Genomic DNA, 20,988 nt, shown 5'->3' on the forward strand with positions numbered 1-20,988 from the left:
TTCAACCCTCAGCCTATTCCAATCTCGAGGCCTAATTAACCAGTGAGTGGCAAGCATCCCGTTACGCTCTGCCACCCGTTGCTGCGCCTGCGCTGGCTGTTCGGCTTGACCAGTGCTGCTTCGTGGGGTGTTGGCGACCTAAGTTAGGGTTTGGTACAGAATTGATGCAGATCTATTCACAGCATAGTGGCTGTACAGTTTTCGGAAAGCAGACAAACCATCTCGCTAATGAAAGCGAGAGTGCGCGGGATAACCTGAAAGGTGCAAACTTTCTTCACGGCCACCATGTTTAACTAAATATGGGTGCCTGTCAAAAATCGAGCGAGGCACTTATGGTGTTTGAAACTTCGGTCACCGTTCGGTGCGATTCCTAGAGGAACGTGTGCCTGTATCTGCCTTCTCCTCCTGGCACGCACGTCCATGCGTGGGCCATGCACCATAACTTGGAGGTAATCTCTCCGCGGCAAGTGCAAAGTGCAAGCCTAGACGTTTGGTGCCTTGATGTGCATTGTGTTCCCGTGCGTCTAGTGTTGGCGGTCGCGTAATCTCAAGTTTCTGAGACACGGTGCAAAGCGCCCACTTGCGTTTTGACAGCAAGTTCATGATCATCGAGTGAGATCTGTTGATGTTTGCCTAAGTGCATGCGTGTCACTGGAACCTTATTTCGTGCAGATGTCTCCTTGCTGTGACTTTTCGTTTTCTTTTTGCTCAGGACGAAGATTCGTATCTTCTTATACTTTTGTTTTCAATTTGTGGGCGCTGTCTGCGGGCAATAAGCGTGGTCAGCCATGGCATCCAACATTTATAGCTCCGCGTGATGCAACACATGCAAATCGCAGACGCCGTGAGCCACGTCAATGCGTTGCTCTTGGCGCAATGTGCACCACTCGCGCTGGCAGGGCTCATAACCGTGCTATTATGGCCTAACCTTCTTGCGATTTGTTTATAAGTGCTTACTGACAAGATACTATCCACCAGGAATATTCTGGGAATTTGTGAAGTTGCTTATAATGCTGAAATATTAAAACATTGAATTAACTAAATTTGCGATTTAACGAAGTTTCTCGCTGCAAGTACAACTTCGTTATATTGAGGTTCGACTGTATGACCTTTTAGTTGCTGTATTTACTCGATTCTAACATGCACCTGATTTTCATGACTAAAAATGAAAAATGCAACATCTTCGATTGTAATGGCGATTACTCTCACTTGGTAAAAGGCAGTTCTAGCAGAAACCATCTCAGGATGACGGTCGACGTTAGTGGGATAAGCATTGAAGCAAAATAGCGACACGCCGTAGCGGGCATCGGTCATTGTCAAAGCCTGTGGCCTCCCTCTCACTATCAACCACCCATATCGGATCCTGTACCGTCTGTGGCACTTAGCATACCACATTTCTTAAACGCCTTGCAGACCACGGCAGACTAATTGTGGGGTCTAGGGACCTTACGGCGTAAGTGCAGAGCTATCCTAGCTCTACGGCTGCAGGCGACATGTGGAATAGATAGGATTATTTCCTAAGTTTTTGCTAGTGTATATCCCATTAAAGATGATAACATGAAGGCCTTGCACTGAGGTAATCTTAATGCATAACCTATCAATCTGTAGAAACGTGATTACACAAGTTATGTAGACAATGAGTTTAGATGAACAACAGCATGGCAAGTTGAACATATGATGAGGGTATGCCAGCAAATGGTAAGGATAACCAGAACAAATTGTGAGGCAAGACACAGAGGAAGGGTGGAAGGGTGTTTCTCTGTGTCTTGCCTCACAATTTTTTCTAGTTATCCTTTCCATTTGCTGGCACACCCTTACCAAGTGCCATGTACCAACTCACCCAACAAGCCACCCTTATAAGCAGAATATAACAGAAAACACATGGTTTTCAAGTTAAGAATAATGACGTGGTTAATACAGTTGAAAAAACATTGCTTTTGCGAAAGTTTATTTGTTCCGCAATGTGGAGGTGCTGAGAAACGAAAGTTGACTACCAAAATTTCACTAGGCTACGGCTAGCCTTGCTTCACAAAGTGCGCCCCATGCATCGGTCGGCAGTGGTGGTGCTTAGGTGTAACGCTGCCCGTTCATCATCATCATCATCATCATCAGCCTATTTTTGTGTCCACTGCAGGACAGTCTCCAATCCCTGACTTGCGGTGATTCCACGCTGATTTAACTGATTTAACGGTGCCCATAAAAGAGCCCCAAATGGTGAAGATTGATCTGGAGACCTCCACCATTGTGTCTCTCGTAGCTCCAGTGTTGTTTCGGAGCATCTGTTTATGTAACTGCTAAGAAATTGCAGGGCCGTGTAAAAAGCTTAGTTACAGATATCGTAGAGGTACCAGCCTGCATGCAAAATTAAACGTTTGAAGTACGAGTGGATGTGTCACTGAAAACTTGCAAAAACAGACATTTTCAATACTGAAACTTACCATATACACTCGACTAAGGGCCGCGCTCGTGTAAGGGCCGTTCCCCCCAACTTGGCAGTCCAAATTTTGAAAAAAAAAAAAAAAAGCTTGCCAGCAAACGGCAGCATTGTCACGTCTCGCGTACAGCGCATTTCGCGAGTTTTTAAACGCGTGGCGTGCGGTGTCCATGGACATTATTGTAAAGAGTTTTAAGGTCACCGGGATTTCCAATGCCATGGACGGCACTGAGGACGATTGGTTATATGAACGTGCGGATGACCCGAGCAGCGGCGATGAGCCGAGCAGCGGCGATGAGCCGAGCCTGAGCAGCGATACCGATGAAGACATCTAGCGAGGATGTCCGCAGCTAGACGCCAGATATCCCATCGTTAGGTATACAGGGCAGGATTAAATAGGTTTTTCCATACATGGATCAAAAATTGAACACAAATTTCACACTTCCGTGGAAGGGCCGCACCCCATCAAAATCGCGGAAAAAAAGTGCGTCCCTTGCACGAGTGTATACGGTAAAAAAAAAAATCACTCCCATAACTGTTTGCTGGAAGCGACGCGTGACTTGGAGTATGTGGCTCCACGGCATGACCTTCAAGATTAGGCACTGCCCGCAGCACGCTGAAAAATCTCAGAGGCAACATTGTGGGATTTGCGTCACATCTGCTAACTGGTAACCGCAAGATGCATGTGTCGTCTGCCTAGGTGTTATTTAAAGACTGCTAATAAGAAAGTTATACAGTTACTGCAGCTCTGCAGATTTGCAAAGATTGCTTCAGTACAGTCAAACCCATTTATAACGAACTCAATAGTTCCGCGAAAAGTGCTTGTTGTATCAGTAGTTCGTTATATATGGACTGCGCCTTGAAAACACTCAGAAAGTGACCGCACTGAAGCTGGCGTTAGCAGTTACAATTCAGCAGCACTTTAGTCTGAAAACGAGATTTTCAGTGTCATTTATATCACATGCTGCAAATTTCTGTTAGAAATGTCCATGCGGCGTCATACAGCTCTTTCAAAACAGTGCCTTGTTCCGATCGCCTGTCATTTCGAAACTGCAAGCGCAGCCGCCATTTTTTATTCGAGAGCTTGTGATATATATTACTACCAGCGGGGATATGACCGTATTCTGCATAAGAGATTGAAACACTCTAGTTGGCTGGAAAGTAAACTTCGGAAACTACTGCAAAGGTCTCAGACATCGTGGTATCGGCATTACAACTACACGTGAGCCGCCCAAGAGACTTTAAATAATGTCACTTTCGGATGCAGTGTGGTTCTCGAGCACCAGAGCTCCCTCTAGTGAGTTTTGTCGGAATTTCTGTGGTGTAGTGAACATGTGGAGCTTTTATCAGCAGTCGTTCTGCCTGTGTTCTTCTTTACATGGTAATGACTGAATTGAGTTGAACTTAACAGCGTTCCCAAGCTGGTCGTTCCTTCATAGCTATACATCCAATCGTGTTTGCGGTCGCAGGTGAAGAACAACTTCCGGGCGGCCATCACCATTCCAGAGAAGTCGTGGTCGCGCTTTAGGGACTCCTTTTCGGACTACGTCGAGAAGATGAAGGAGCTGACGGAGAAGTCGGCCGCCGAGGGTGGCAAGTGAGAGCTGTCGCCTGACCACCCGCCCAGACAGCCACCGCCCACCCTTCGCTCCGGTGGCACCCCAGGGTCATCTGGTGCAGCGACGACACCATCGTGCTCCCCGACATGCCGCACCGCCCTTGGGGGAAAGCCGCCCCGTGGTCTTTCAGCATCGGCGCGGCGCACCGACCAACCAACTGGCTGACCAGAGAAGAGAGGAGGAGGGTGTGCGCGACTGTTGCGGCTTCTTCTCTCCGCGACGGGGTGCAACCGCTAAGCCGCGCGGCGGAGGTGGTCCCGTCCCATGGCGCGGCTTCTCGACGTTTGTTTTTAGTGCACCCTGTGGTGGACAGCTGCAACGACGACGAGGACTTTTGACAAAATGATGCCGACGACGAAAAAAAATATGAGATGAGCTTGGAAGACTTAGGCGACAAGAACTTTTTTCGAGAAGACAGAAGGGGGGAGGGGAAAAAGAGAGACGGGTGGTGGGGGTTGCATGGAGGAAGACTGTGGTTGACTGTGACCAGTCGGTATCGTGAAGGGCTGGTCGGTGTGTGCGTGTGTGTGTTGTTTGGGAGGCCAGTCTGCGTTACCAAAGGCCCCTGTCGGAGTCACCGAATGGTCCCACCTGCGCCGACCATTCGGCCGTTCCTGGAGGTAATTCGACGTCGTATGTCAGGCAGCACTTGTTTTGCGGCCGGTGTCGTCGTCGTCGAGGGCTACCTGGCACCGGGAGACAACGGTCAGCATCATCACAAAAGGCCACATGGTGCCGTCGAAGTCGGCGAGCTTCGACGCCTGTTGGTTCGCGAGGCGGCCCTGCAGTTCACTGTCGGCGGCGGATACCACTGACGACACTGGAGAAAACTCCGTCTTAGCTCGCCGTTTTTCTTTTTTTTTATATCGTTATCATGTTTCTAAGACTGTCATCATCTATTGTTTTGTACTTTTTTTTTTTTCCTTGTTTCTCACTGTTCCCCCTTGCCAATGCTCCCTGTGTGAGTCGTGTCCTGAGCGATAGCATGTTCCTGCTTTCCGTGATAATTGAGCCTGCGCAGCTGATGTCCCGGTGATGTTGCGCTGCTGCGCAGTCTTATGCCTTCGGAGGCACTGCTCGGACATAGCACAGCTGGGAAAATGTGAGTGAATGAGTTTTAATGGCGAAGAGAGAAACCTGGCTCTGGGGGGAGCATTGGCAAGTCAGAGTTTGCAAGGGCTCCGAGTGAGAGAGAGAGTGAGAGAAAGAGAAAGTGTGGAGAATTGAAGGTTTAGGAGAGAGGATTATTTGGTGGCTCGTCACTACTCCAGTGCTGACTGGCTTTGGCACAGATTTGTCAGTGTTGCGTCCAGTGCTCTCGAGATTCTGTTCTCGGCGAGCATTGCCCCTTTGGAAACGTTTGTTGACATGGGTATTCTATGATTCTGTGCTGGCGGCAAGCATGAAAGATCTGTGGTTTGCGCCGTGTGGTAGTGTTTCTCGACATGCTTGCGCTGGAGACCCTGTGTGCACCTTTGAAAACTGATGGCTGAATGCTGGAAAGCGGTCCATAGGATTTGTTTAGTTATAATCCTCACTGCTTGGGAGAGTAGTGCTGCATTACATGACTAGAGAGGCTGTGTAAACTGGAAAGTATCTTTTACAGGATTGTGAAACGATTTCATCATACATTATATGTTGGTACATGCACAAAGAACCTAAAGTTTTGTTCAAGATGTAGTAGAGAAGCCAGACACGATACAAAAATGTTAAATAACTTCAATAAAAGAACAAAAAACATGCAGTACAGAAGCAATGTTTTACGTTATTTAAAAACATTAACTCAGTGATCTGCATGAAAGGAAATTCATTTATCCAGTAAGACTTCAGAATTGTTGATTATGCAAGAAATTGTGTTCTGCTAATGCGTGGTATTCACCTAAAGTATCTTGTATCACTTTATTTTGTTAGGTGATTATATTGGGTAGAATAGAAGTAATGTAACCTTTTTTTCTTCTTCACATGACCACTCTCAAACGAGCAGAGGTTGTGTAAAAGGTGCAAACAAATTCATAACTTGTCATAAGCTGTCATTGTCAGCTTCGCAATATTCCTTTTAAATGGAGAACCAGGTCCTTGCACTGCATTCAGAAATGTCTTTGAAGAGAACAGAGGGTCAGCAGACTAGCATTTGAGAATCACTGTCTCAGGGCAGCCATGTGATCTTGGGACGATCGTGAAGGGTGTACTGCGCACACACATGCTAATGCCTTGAAGGAGTACTGACAGATGTTTTCAAAGCTGTATTTTGAAATTTCCCCACATCAAAGGATAGCACTCGGTAAACAGAAAGGTTGGGAAACACTTTAGGTATTTTAAATTAGCACTAAAGTAGGTAGGCCCCAACATGCCAGAGCTGGCACCACCGATGCTACCGTGAGGTCATGTCACTGAGGAAAACTTGCTGACGTTGCGTAACTATGAGGCTAGGTGTGATGATGTTGCTCGTAAAACATAAATAAACGCGAGTGCTGCGCACATTTCTTCTGGTTGAACTCGTGTGTCTCAGTCATAGCGAGGAGTACTTTTTGTTGGTTTACAGGGTTTCGACGGTTCACCTAACGCCGAGAAATGTCGAGTCAGTAATGTCGTGTTGGTACTCCTTTCAGCTCTGGAGATGTGACGAGCCATCAGGACATGTGCCAGTCAGTTTGCCCGGTGATACCCGAGTGAGAGATGTGAAAGAGGAGTGTAGGCAAAGTTTTTTCAAAGGAAGGCATGGCGGCCGAGCATCACAGCCCTTCTTAATGCACACACGTCACTGACACAGCCACTCGTTCGACGCACGTGTGCCTAAAGCGCTCCCGATTCGAAACGCTTTTGCGGTGACAGTGTACTTCGATGTCTCGGCACTCGGCACCTGGCTGCATATTTACGAGCGATTTATTCCTGGGTCAGGCTGGCAAGTTTAGGGCCACTGTGAGTGAGGGCAGTTTGCCTCACTGCTTATCACTTGGCAGCTTGATGCTGCACAGTTAAACAAAGTGTCATTCGAAATTGATGGCAGGAGTGATTGGGTGCCTGGAAAAGCACTCGTAATAATTGTTAGTGTTTGGAAATGGGGTCCATAATGCTTCTTTCTTTTGTATTTCTCATGAAAATGGCATCCGAAGAAACTCCTCAGACATCGATACCATCATATGCCTGGGCAATCTTCTAATTTGCTGAGCATGCAAAGCACGAACACGATAACGGTGCCCACCAAAATTGAGCATTGCATGTGTAAGATGGTTCTTTTTGTTGACTGAAGCGAGTGCAGTTGAAATGGTATACAAAAAATACCAAACTTTTAATTTTCTTCTGTTGTTGTTTACCTTATTAATGCTGTTGTCGAGGCTACACACATCAAAAAAGGTAGATGAGTGAAGCAGGTTCGTCAAATGTACTCGGCTGTCAAGTAAATTCTGCACTTTCGTGTGACAGCCCCCGAATGACACTTGCTGGAAATGACTCTAAATTCGCCTGTCTAACAAGGGTATTAGTCGTGCTTGTGCATCGAGAGCTGCCTCTGGTGTGTGTGTTAAGTAAGGTCTGTGATGTGTGGTCACATGACGGTTGTTGTTTGCATCGGCAGCTTCATGCCAGAGGCTGACCGGTTTTGTTGGAGTTTGTTCAGAGTTGATTGCATTGTTGGAGGAGCAGAGAGTCAAAAGTCATTGTTGTTGATCGTCTGGCGCAATGAAGTTTTTGTCTTTGGATGTCGGCAGTGTTGTTGGAGAGGGCTTGGTGCAACATGACAGTTTTGGTGATGGAATGGTTTGGCCGGGACTTTCATTAGCCATGGAAGTACCAGAGAAAGAAAGAGAATTGGATCGTTGCGGAAGTGCTCAACTGCTTGTGGAGCTGTAGACTGCAGTGTCATTACTGTCCAGAGTTAAAAAACTTTTTTTTTTTCCGCCCTCCTTTTTTTAAGAGCTGGCGCAACATAAGCAGCGAGAATGAACCTCTCGGAACAGCGCTCTGTCGCTGCGAGGAGCTTTCAAACTGGGAGACGTTATTAGCCGACCAACACATAGCTTAGCGGCACCCCTAATATCTTCTGATATATTTTCGCACCACTGATGAGATGTTTTGCCGATGGCATTGCGTCGTCATTCGTGTGACCGTGTGTCTAGGCCTCGAGTATAGCCTGAAGGTTTCAGACGTGGAGCGTGCGTTTTGCAAGGCTTCACACCTTGTGGGTGTTTCTCTCGCAAAGGTGCTAGAGCGGCCGAAGTCTGTCCGCGCTTAAGGCGTTCTGCGAAGTGTGGGTCAACTTGGCGTTTGGGTAGTATATACAGGCTTGTGTATACACATAGCTATTTTCGGGTTCCTCTTGTGGTATTTGATCATGCTCATGATTTAGAGTCTGCATGCTTCCGGATGCTGTTCCCAGTGAAGTCTTGTCTTTTCTATTCTCTTTTTTTTTTTTTCAGGCACAAGCATTTCGCTTCTTCTGTATCAGTTCAGACATAGCAAGTTGGTTGCAGAGACTTTGCCTGTCAGCTTTCTGAACGTTTGAATTTTCGTCACAGTTGGCACATAGTTAACATTTGTTTGTTTTTTCACATTGTGCCCACAATTACATGCTGCCGCTGCCTGTTTCTTGGTTTATGTTCTTTACCGAAAGCGATGTCCATCACGTGACTTGTAGTAGAGTCCTTCCAGTCTTGTGGTGAAGACACTGGGTCACCCATTATGCGGGCCGTATGTGTTGAGCGGCAAGTCAGGGAGAATGCAGGGTGACGTGTCGTTCACACGGCATGTCATTTTAGCAGCGCGCTCTTAACCGAAACGTTTTCTGTGTGCGTTAAAGTAATGCCATACAATTCCTGTTTGTGCTAATTGCCTGTTGATTCCGCATCATTTCCGCAAGAGCATGGAAAAACGGGAGTAAATATTGGAATGCATGCAAAAGGTCTCAGTAGGGTTTGTACATCGAACAGCCTTGGAGAAAAAGAAGAAAAAAAGTGAAAAGGACAGATTGGAAGAATAAGCATCCTCTCTCTCTGATTTGTCTGTCATGATACTTCTTTCCTCGGTGAAAAACAGGCTGGCAATGGGGTGGCTGAAGAAAGAGTGCAAAAGTTGTGAAGATTTCTTGTGAGCGGGCAGTGCTTTTGATATGTGAAGGCGTGAACATTTTGCAATGGTGTCTCGTTGTTTACGAATGGTAGCGGTACCCAGACATCGCGGGGAAGTGTTCTCAGAGAGAGGCATTGTCGCCATTTTGAAAATTTGTTGAGGTCGTTGCAGACTAAAAATTTGCTGCGATGTCACCGAGTCGCATTCTTTCATATTGTGCTAAGGCATGTTTCTGTGACTTTTTTTTTTTTTTCACAAAATTGGTGCCGTGAGCCCTTCGATTGCTCATTGCAATCTGCCGATCAGTAAGCATCCTGGTGCAATTCTCATACATTCGCTTATCTAGCTTAGGTTCACCTTTCGTTGCTGCTTCAAGTTTGTTCCTGAGTTGGTCACGATGTGCATTTTCCTCTGCAATGCGATTTTGCTTGAAATTTGTGCTGCAGAGAAGTGGTGCCTTTGTGGGCGTGTGTAATAGACGCAAGATATTCTGCAAGCAGGTTCTTTACTACGAACGGGGTTGCTCAAATCCAGGATTGGCCACGAAATTCTAATAAAAGAAGTAGCCAAAAACTAACCAACCTGGCTAAAGGTGCATAGGACTTTGCAAAACTTGTGTAGATGCTGCAACAACTTCATGCCTTAGCTTTAAATGAATGTCGCTACATTTGTCCACTTCAGACACTGTAATTGAAGCACTTTAGAGAGTTGCGTTACATTTTTTTTTGTGTGTGTGTGGAGTTAGTGTTGTTAGTGTGGTGCTTTCTTGTTTCTTTAATATACCTATTTTCGTTGATAGTCCATATCAGGCTCTAAAGGTAAATATGCTGCAGTTTGTCTTTTGTCCGAATTGACTGTTTGACCCCCTTAAATGCAACAAATTTCGATCTTTTCAGTAATTGCATTTCCACACTTTGTATGTTTAGATGGAAGCAATTGGAGTTGGCCTCAAACTAAAGCTTGTTCTTAAGGAATTACGAGGAGTCGGACAGCTGCAGTGTTGATTTTCAATCAAGCGTCTGACAGAATACCGGTAGTCTGGTCAGGTAATGGCATGATTGAATTGGGTCAGTGACTCAGCTTTTTTTATCATTGTCGATGTGTTGTGCAAACTGTCCCTTGGCAACAAACAGAGCGCTGATCGTGTAGCCTCGGTAGTTTCTGTAGGCGTGGCAGAAGTGTTCACTGATGGATGCAATGGGAGCTGTGTCACAGAACCCAGCAAAGATGCAACTGCTGGAGTTGGCGTTGGAGAGGCTTTTTTGTGTTCTGGTGTTTGAAAAGCACTGCCATCCGAAGCTCTTGGAGGGGATGAACAAGGCAGCCCTAGCATAGCAGATAGCTGGGCCAAGTAAGCCCAATGTTGTACTAGTGTGTTGGCCTTCCATGAGGGCATAGATGATCTAACATTAAGCTAGCATTGACCATGCTGTAATAACGGGGGATATCTCAGCCATTTTATGGACACATTGACTATACACATCTCATGATGGCCCTATCTTTGGCCTTTAGTGGACTCTGTTGAGTTACATAAATTTGGAGTACAGTAATCCAGTGCTAAACATTAGCAGCATGTAATGCAATTCTGGCACATCATTAGGCCATAATTGGTGTTGATAGATTAAATTGGGCAATAATACGGGGCAATCCAATGCTGGCCTATTCACGGGCCAGCATTGGGCCTTGTCAGACTATATGTTGGATTGTGCTGGCTTTTTACTAAGCAACATTGGGCATACATATAGCTAATATTGGTCCCATGTTGGGCTTGCATAGGCCTTGCTCATATTGCGTTTTGAGAGAGGAAGTCTGTCGAGATGTGGTGACAGCTGTTGGGTGGTGACACAGTTGACAGCCTTGTTGGGACTTGAGATGACAACCTTGTCGCATGCGCCTTAAACTGCTTTACATTGCCAATCTTGCTATTTGTTCTAGCATTTTGCACTTATAATTATTTTTTTTTATTCTCACGAGTCTTGCCATCCGAAATGTGCTCTGCCCTGCTTGATGCCCAATCCACAAGATTCCATTTCTGTTGAGTCTTTATTTTGGCGGTGAATTTGAATGCACTTGCATGAGATTCTTGGTGAAGAAATTACACGAGTCATCTGCAGGAAATCACTACACCTTAGGGTCAGAAACTACAGTGATGGCAGGACTTGAAATTATTGTATTCACCTTTAACAACTTTTTTTTACACTGCTGTATGAAAAAAAGCTGCTTCTCACACAAGTATGACAGGGCCCCAATAATTCGCATAATTGAAAGTGAAGGTTTAGCTGTTGGCTTAGTAAACCTGAATTACGCAGTGTATTTCGACCTAAGATTAGGGCTTCATGTCCTCTGGTTATTTAGGAGCTGCTTGATAATTGATGCCTCGTTTAAGATTCTCTAGCCGGTCTGTAATGAATAAATGAAGGGTGAAGTTGAAGAAAAAATGTTAGGGAATCCATTTTTCTTTTTTGAGCTGATGCTTCCAGACACATTCTATGCTTATTGGTACTGGCCGCATGCCCATTAAACGACAACAGTGCACCTTGCAAGCAGTTCTTTTTTAATTGAATTTCCTTTTGGGCAGTCTTGCCATATTCCTGATTCATTGTAGTGATCGCAGACTACAGGGCATGACCTGCACTATTGATTTGCTTTCGATGGTCTTTGCTTTTCCCTTTGTTTTCTTTTTTTGTGCCTTCCCACATTTTGTGATGTGTTTTGAGCCCAAGTAGTAACAGATGTAGCCACAGGGAGATCGAAACAAGTCATGCCACTGTTGACAGCCTGCTGCACTTTCAGACTGATCAGGACCTGCTATTTGAGGTGACCAGTGTTTGTGCCAGCGTCACTAGTTTCGTAAAAGCTCTGCATCGTTCAGTTGGAACAGAAAAAAATCTGTGAATATTACATTGATCGTTTTGTGGCGTCCATCGGACTTTCCTCTGGGTGTGCACATCTTTGGTAACATGCTTTGCTGCAAGAGCTGTGGCACACGACTGGCATTTGCAAGCAGTTGTCTTTGATGTCTTTGCGAATTATGGTGTGTTCCAGTTCTTTACCTAAACGGATATCATGCCACCCTCACCAGAGAGTATCCACTTCAAGTCCTGTTCCAATCCAAATGAAAATGGCACAGAAGATGCAAAGTCTGTGATAAAGCTGGCAGCAAGGTCAAGAACTCATTTCTTCAGTGTCAGGCACTGTTTAGCCCGACGTTTTGGCATGTTAAAGGCTTGTTGACATGCAATCAGTTTGAATGCTCTTTAGGTGAGCATCATTGGCCTTTGGAAGACTCAGCTTCCCAAAAGGCAACGTGCGTGAGCCATTAAAACTGCTACCTTCAAACTGCTTATCCACTACCAGCCGTTGTCTGTCATGACACACTTTGTGTTGCTGCATAGCCTAGAATATGGAATGACATAAATAAGTGCGATTGTATTTTGTTGGTTTTTAGAAAAAAAAAAAAGCTATTTGAAAGTAAGAGCCTTTTGGTTATACCTTCTTGTCAAAAATTTTACACTGGGTGGCAAACACTGTTGAGAGTTGTTAATACCACAGAAAGCTGCTTTCTTATACATCAAACGAGGCAGTGTTGCTTTCTGCAGCAAATTCAGACACGGATTTTGTTGTCCGCATTCCACAATTGGGCAGTTGTGTATTTGCCACTACATTATTAAGCAGTCTTCAACTATAATGCAAGTTGCAAGTTATCCGCTTATCCACTTGTTGAAACTCCGTTTGTCCGCATTCCGCTAGCTTTTGTAATGCTGCGTGGAACTTGTGACGCTGGACTGCAGGCACAGACTATTGCTGATCCATCTTGGTTATTAACTAGAGGCCAGCTATGAGGCAGCACAGCAGCACTGACAACGTGTTCTCCATCTCTCTGTGCACGCTGTGTTACAGTTGAGCTTTGGCGCTGGTCAGCTCAACGGGTGGAGTGTATTGTGCAGGTGTAGAGAGAAGAAACTTCTGCATCACAGTCTGTAACATGAAATTTAGTCTGTGAGCTTGAACCCCATTGTCATGTCTTAATTACTTAGTGCCGGAATTCTCTTCTGCCCATCGGAAGACTATGTAGAAACTGATACAAGTGCGTAGAAACGCGTTCTGAGGGAAATGGTGGTGCATTGCTGGCAGCCTTGGTAGCGTGCCTGCCATTCACCTGCAAATTCTTTTCTGCCATCTGTGGGGCAGTCTTGTGTTTGGAGATGCCCTTGGCACTTCGAAGCCTCAGCACCGTGTATGCATTGTTTATAAACTATCAAATGCTAGTGCGTAAGCTAAGTGTGCAAAAAAAAAAAATACTGTAACCTTGTCACACAGGACAATATTGTGCATGGAAATTGTGTGTACCTGCTGTGGCACCACTTTTGTCGAGGGAAATCGCATGTGCAATCTGTGTTTCATGTTTAGTGGTGAAGTGTCGGAAGTTCGCAGCTTGTTGCTGAACATTGCAGTAGGATTTCTATAGTTTCTATCGCATTGAGAATTTCCCGAGTGGGGAGAACACACGCGTCCCTCTACAAAACCTAGTTACTGATGTCAAGTTCCACTGGCGGGAAAACATTTGATGTGGGCTGCACGAAAGAGCTCTGCGACTTCTGTTGCAAGCTGGCTATCTAAATGGTAACCCTGAGGGAAAAAAAAGTAAGGTTGTGCAACACCTTTGTGGTCAGACTTGTTCTCCGGCTCACCACTTTGAAAACAACTGAACCAGCATGATATGATGCCAAGCTCTTTATCTCGGCGTTAAATTTTAGCCAGTGGGATAAAAAAAATGAACCTTGAGTGAGTTAGACCTGGTGGCTATAGAAATTGGTTGACCGCTAAGTGTTGCTACTTTCCCAAAGCAACTTTCCTGTAATGTCCATTCTTACTTCAAGCAAGCAGTGTTGTTGTTTTATTGGGTTAGCTCTGTAGGGTACGTTTGGCCATTCAGAGAATGCTCCACAACATGAAACATACTTCTTGGTGCCATGCCTGAACTAGTGAATGATGTACAAGTTATGCATGTGCGGTATGTTGTGTGCATGTGCAAATGTCTAGAAAGTGCCAATCCCTAGGCAGCAATCAAAGTATGCATGCTGATGTTTTTGTGGTCTCTTGCTGTGAAAATTCTGGAAGAAAAGGAAATATATATATATAAATCTATATTGTGATTGGACCACCCTTAAGGTATACACTGAGCTGTCAGAAGAGATTACAAATTTTCACCGCATGAATAGTGATAAAAAAAAAACTATATTACGCAGCCCTGCTTTGGTTTGATCAGCGAGGTCGACGGGTAGAAAATCGTTCAGTCGTTAACATTTTAGACACAAATTCAGCTCCATTGAAGGGATATTAAGCAGGTGCAGTATTCTTGGGCAATCGCTTTTGAGGGTATAATCACTTTCATGAGATGTCACGTGACTCGGCATTCGACGCGTCTGTATATCTGACTGATAGGATTTATATCAGTAAGATATACCGACACTACCACTGACTTGACACTATTAGTCAGATAGTGCCGAGTCGTGCACAATCTTCCGACATTGATCGTATCCTCAAGAGTGATCGCTCAAGAATACCACCCCAGAAATACTATGTCTGCACTTTTTAGTCATAATAACAATTTTTATTAGTTACCGTAATTATTGCGTTCAACAGCCATAGCTTTTAAATGGGCAGCTACATTCATTTTTTATTTATACAATTTTATGTTGCCAGAAAGTCTTTCGGCAAACACTTGACTACCTGAGCACAATTCGATCCTACGTGCCTCCTCTAGCTTTAGAGGCTACAATGAAAAAAATAATAATAATTATAAATAGGGTTTGTTCTAATGCATGAATAGACATGACCATATAGTGAACATGCACAAAGTAATACAGTTCCTCTCTTTATGTGCTCCCGAATGCTGCGATTAGAAATGCCGTGACATTCTGATAGCAAGCTCCGTTGTAGATTGACACCAACTTTCACCAGTCCACCCAGCTGCACTCCTCTCTGCCCGTTAACCTCGCCAAGTATCTGCACCGTGTGCCTATTTAGCATTGGGCACCATCCCTGCATCTGTATAACCATGATAGACTGCACACGTTGATGTTCTCGTGTATCTTGACTGCCCCATACTGACAAAGCTGTACTGTGATATTAGGAGACTCCATCTTGTGGAGAGCACTGGAGTTCCTCAAACATTTTATCTCCTTCTCTCGAATCCGTCTGTTGTCACCATGTTGCTGTCCAGTAGCCTCGCCACGTGAGAAGGGTTCTATGGTATTTGGCCGGGATGAGTTGCGCTTCTGCGACAGTATTGTGGTGTTGGGGGACAGCCTCTAATTCGGCATTTCCGAAACGCACCTTTAAAGGGTTGTTGCGGCTGTCATGCACCCCAGTTTACCTGAATGACGTTCTTTACACTGTGGCGAGGATATTGCGCGACTGCTTTTCCTGATGAGCAGTAGAGCCCTTGTGTGGTGCAGCGACGTAGTGTGACCATTGTGTCACATCTTGGCTGTGCACTAAAAACCCCACTATAACTCATTATCAGATATAATGAACCGGAATATAGCGAGCATGGATATAGCAAGTTATTGGATGTAACAGAGTAAATCGGAAATATTTCTTGTCAACATCGCTATGTAGAGAAAACGTGCTTATAACAAGTATTGGATATGATGAAGGTATTCTCATGTCGAATATGGTTTTGTTAAATTGAGCTTGGACTAGTGTGACAGATGCGGAAGGGGATGTAAAAGTCCATTATGTTCCATCTCCCGTAGCAGATATTGCATGCTGTGCTGGCCCACTTTCAAATCCATCAGGTGAGATGTATACTACTGTAATCAAGAGTTCGATGGAGCACTGTTTGGTCCGGTAAAAACATCATTAGTACAACAGGTCACTGACCAATGTCGAAAACATGAAGCTCGATGTTTCGGGATCTGGACAGATCCCGAAACGTCAAGCTGTGTGTTTTTCACATTAGTTGGTGACCTGTTGTACTGAAGATGAGTTGTAATGATGATTTGCACCAACCGGCTCGCTATTGCTTGCTGGTGCAGCGAGATGCTGGTGGAATGTTGCTTTACTAGTCTCGCTGAGTTTGTCGATAATACCAGGCATTTAAGAGAAGCCTTAATCTCAATCCTGGCTGTAAAATGCAAGGGCTTTGCTGCAACATCAAATTTACGTGTGCACTGGCAGTTTTTTCAGTGGGCTTTCAACTGGTTTCTATCGACTCTTTACTGTCATGTATGATTGGTGTTGCCATCATGCATATTGAAGCACTCCCTTGCGATGCCACTAAGCAGTATGTGTTTGACTGCTGTACCTATTAGCGTGCATGTATGGTTTGTATGTTGCATGAATGCGTGCGTACGTGTTCGTAATGTGTAACCATAGGCATAGATGTGTGTGCATGTGATGAACGCAATGCTGCGTAAATGTAATCTCTTTTGTCTGATGCAAATTCTCTTTTTGTTGACCCACTGCCCTGCATGTTTTGACACCAACAAGCACTGTTTGAGGAGCTCAAGCATCATGTTCCTGCTACGTAGCCTTGTTTTGCTAATCGAGGAGGCATTCACGTAGTACTGTTTCTGAGGAAAACCACTGTTCTGTACTTTCCTTTATTAAAGGGGCCCTGCAACACTTAAAACTTGATGAACGAAAAAAAACCTACCTGGTCGCTTGGTCGTTGCCCTGGACAACTGAGCCAAATGAACTATGCCTCTGCGCACAGCAGGTGGAAATTCTAATCGTAAGGTTGCTCATTCTTGTGGTTGCTTATCCTTAACGTTGATCCCCTTTTCAAGGGTATAATGAGCTTTGAGCTATCATTTATTTATTTAAATGTACGTTGCAGACATTCCTCTGAAGCACTAGGCCAGGGAAAGCCTTTTGCATGTTATGACAAATTCTGATAGTGAAAATATTTTAGTGACAAAAACAATGAGAAGACTTGCAGAAATAAACCCAATATGCTATATATTTGAAACAAGTAAAGGATAAGTGAAGCAAAAGGATACAGCAGCAAACAATTGTGTACCTACTGTACTATGTATCCATCGGCAAAGAAGCAAAAGTCTACAAAGCACATCAGCAACACTGGAAAGACGAGCTGTTAGTGTTGCCCCTTGGTATGTCTTAATAGGTGTTGACAGTTTTTTTTCTTGTTGATATTTTCTTGTAAGAAATGATATCTGGAAGGGCATTCCACAACTAATTGCCACATGAAAGCACTGATGAATCAGACAACCATGCTGCCATTGGTTTGCATGGGGCTGAAATGATTATGTATGCTCGACGTCATGCAAGGTGACTTGAAAAGGGTGAGCTCAAGACATTCTAAAGATGAGACGTGAAAATATATTTAGAATGCCCTTCAGGAGCAGGGATGGCCAAAGCAAAGGAGAAAGCAAACTTTACTATAAAAGAGTGGATAACAAAACATCTAAAAAAAAAAAGAGTGGATAACAAAACATGTCAAAAGGCCCAGCTGTAGGCATGCATGCAGAAAGAAGAATTTTCTTTTGTGGAGACTTATGCCAACTGTGAAGCACAGCTCGTTGTGTGTTAGGAGTACCAAAAAGACATCAAAACCTGTGCTGCTCCATGGAGGCATTTCACAATTTTACCTTGCCGAATGCATTGGAAGAACTTTTTTGAGGCAGAGATTTGAGAGGTGATGTGTTACCGTATCCAGGGCATTTCGAAGCTTTGTTAAAAAGTGCCATAGGGCCCCTTTAAATTCTACAAGTTCTAGTTGTTACTTGTAACTTATAGATAATCAGGGAGATAGTGGCATAGTGGTACCATAGCAGAACTAGGTTGCCCTATTTCATCAATAAGTTGCAGAGCCTTCTGTTTTGTGTTCTGGGTAGTGGCTATTTTTTTGTTTTGTCACATGTGCAGCGAGGCTTGACTAACAGGCATGAATGCATGCGCATGTAAGTGCTTGGGATCCATGTCTTGCTGTGTGTTTGATGCCCAGCAGGTTGCACATCTGTCTCTGGTGGCTCTGCGGGCAAAACAATTTAGCTAGTATAAGCCCAATGAATGGCTTGGAGTGGCCGGATTTCCCTCGGATAATTAGAACAGTGTGGGGCCACAGCAGAGTACCTCGTTACCATGTCCAAAACTTGCTTGCAGGCCAATGTTGTTAACTGCAGTTTTCTGTCATTCGGCCTAAACCTTGTTCTGTAACAACGCTGATGACATTGATGCTTGAAACATAAGTTCAATAAATATCAAGGGTGTTTTGTTCCGGCTAGAAAGAACAGAAGGCCACTTAATGACATGCGGCCTTTGCAAAGTCTTGGGAACCATGGTGCACTATGCACTGAATGCTTGCCTTGTCGTGCATTGCTCTTTCTGTTGGTGCAAAACTATACTAAGGATGCGGTAAATTGTGAAACGTACAACGGTTTGAGTGCTTTGTGCCTTTTGCGTCCCCTGTGTTTTGCTTAGGAGGGAATATAGCGGGACCCCGCAGGGAATCTGCGAGCCAGCCCAACCCAGCAGATTACCTTGTAACATTGTTTCAGTGTTCTAGTGGTTGTCATGGCGATAGGTTGAGCATGTCTTGTGACCAGGTTTGAATTGAGCAGTGTAGGACATGCAAAGATGCTGGGGGTGCGTTTTTGACGCTCGCAATAGAGGATGTTAACGGCGTCAGTACTCTACATTTCGACGTGTCTGGGTCCATGCGGGCGGGCGATGGTGTTGGGACATTGATTTTTCTTTCTCTGTGTACTTTCTAATCCCCGCAGGCGAGAAAGCTTGCACAATCTTCTTTTTTTTAAATATATTTTCACAGTTCTGGAGAAACGTGATTTTCAACGTAGTGAAACATGTCCTCATAGGCAGGTTCATTGCGTGAAACTCTGTTTGGGTGAACCCCTTTCTTCTTGTAAAGTTCTTGTCGCATTGCACGTTCCTCGTATAGAGCAAAGCAGAACTCTGCTGTGCAGCAGAAATGTGGACAGTGGGTGTCTTCCTAGCAGCTGACGAAGGTGAAATGAAAATATTGTGAAAAAGAAAAAAAAAAGAATACAGTGTTATGATGATGTGCAGGGCGTCCATCCAAGGGGAAACACGGCATCAGCACTCGTGGGAGCTTGAATTTCAAACAAAATCCTGTAGACCAACCTGTCCTTGGTAGATGTCCACATTGGGCACCGTATTGGCCACTTGTTTATTCGGTTGAGAAGAAGCATTAGGTTGCCGTGGATACTAACTAAGGTCCATATTCACAAAACTTCTCTTGGGTAGCTGCTGTCTGCTGTTGGCCATCGCCGTGTCGATCATCTCGTCGTCATCGCAATTGCTAACTTGAGTGGCAGGTGCCTGTAGGCCAGCTAGTGTAAAAGCATTCTGTAGAGAAGTTTCGTGAATGCGTGTCCATGTGTTTTCCCCTAGATGTAAGCTACCCATGTACGCCTGTACACATTTCAACTATAGAACCTTGCGCCGTAAGTGTGCGAGCGTTTGTTCTGTTTAAGAGCGGGAGGCTCTGTACATACAAAACTCTAGGCGAGTGCAAAGGGGGGGGAGAGCAGGAGCAGCACCATTGGTCAGTTGCAGTTTGCTTCATGCGCCAATGGGAGCACGAAAACAAAGCAAAAAAAAAAAAAATGCGTGGCGACGACAGAGTTAAGCAGGTGTGTGCTTTCTTCTTGAATGTTGTTTTTACTGCCTCAGCTGTGAATTGCCAAGGCCTGTGTTGTTTGTACTAGTAAAGAGTATTTGTGCGTTCTTTCTCTAGGATGAGCATCGCGGCCTCCCCACAGGTGGTGGTGGGGTGAGGGTGGGGGTGGCCCGCTACAAGAGCAATCAGTTCTCGTGAGTTGTCTCGTTGTTGGCGCCTTTGTTTACGTGTCCGAGGGGTCATCTGCAAACTTGTGTATGTGCGTTAATTAGCCAGCACGCGGTGAATTTGATCGACAGGGGGGAAGAGGAACACCTCCATGCCTCATATGTAATGTCACACCATGACTGAACTTGGTTTTCCAGACAGAAGACAAAGTATTGCATTTTTTTTCACCACTCTTCTTCTTGTCTGGTTGCTTGGTACACTACAGGATGTGATTTGCATCCATCACTGCTGTGCTCATGGGGCAATCTGTCAGAATCGTTGCTTGTAATTTTATAGAACCAGCAGAGACACTTGTCGTGTCGACTTGGGAAGAAGTTGACCGAAAACGTCGAGTGGGCTCGAGCTCGGTGCGACACACTCGCAGGTTGAGGCAACCGTCCAAAGCTAGCAGGCGACCATTTTGCATCTCTCTCTGTACTGTCGGTTTCAAAAAGTTGCTCCCTCCCCCACCAATGGTTGTTTGCTGCAGGCCGACAGGTTGCCCAAAGCCTGTACCAGTGTCGCATGTCCCATCATCGCCTGCTTAATTTTTTACAGAAAATGGGGGAAAAACAATCTTCTGCAGCGACTTAACGTCTTGAGAAACAAGGTGACAAAGAGCCAGCATTAAAAAAAAAAAAAGATGTGCATGACAACACAACCTCGGACCGATTCTGTTCGGTCGTTTAGAAGAAAAACAAATGACACTGTTGGATTTCCATAAATAAAGACAAACTTCATTATGCAGCCTCCTGTCCCATTTCTTTTACTCTGTGGCATGCACTGCTGCTTGGAGGTGCACGAGTTTGTGGGCACATTGCGATTTTTAATATAGATGCAACCTCAATTTTATGCGTGCTTGAGGAACCGAAAGAACATTGTAGAAAGCCTTCGTATTTAAATATGACTGTACGTTAGCACATTTGTATGGTCCAACTTCAGTATTCTTAAGTTTTGGAGTAAAATAAGAGGCATTAAATTTGTTTGCCTCTGTTCCTTTGACACTGCCACTCTGGCGGAGCAGCTAGATGTTC

At 44.9% G+C, this 20,988-nt stretch overlaps 1 protein-coding gene across 3 annotated transcripts in view; it reads left to right on the forward strand.

Annotated features, from left to right (window-relative positions):
• LOC119433924 (transcriptional activator protein Pur-beta-like) overlaps positions 1-20,701 on the forward strand; it is a 186,046-nt gene extending 165,345 nt beyond the window's left edge. For all 3 annotated transcript variants that reach the window (XM_037701209.2, XM_049659105.1, XM_037701210.2), the window contains one exon: positions 3,904-20,701. In XM_037701209.2, coding sequence (XP_037557137.1) covers positions 3,904-4,035 — 132 coding nt within the window. In that variant the 3' untranslated portion in view covers positions 4,036-20,701. The remainder of the gene's footprint in view (positions 1-3,903) is intronic.
• The last annotated feature ends 287 nt before the right edge of the window (positions 20,702-20,988 follow it).

The sequence above is a fragment of the Dermacentor silvarum genome, chromosome 11 (genome assembly GCF_013339745.2).
Source record: "Dermacentor silvarum isolate Dsil-2018 chromosome 11, BIME_Dsil_1.4, whole genome shotgun sequence".
NCBI classification, from domain to species: Eukaryota; Metazoa; Arthropoda; class Arachnida; order Ixodida; family Ixodidae; genus Dermacentor; species Dermacentor silvarum.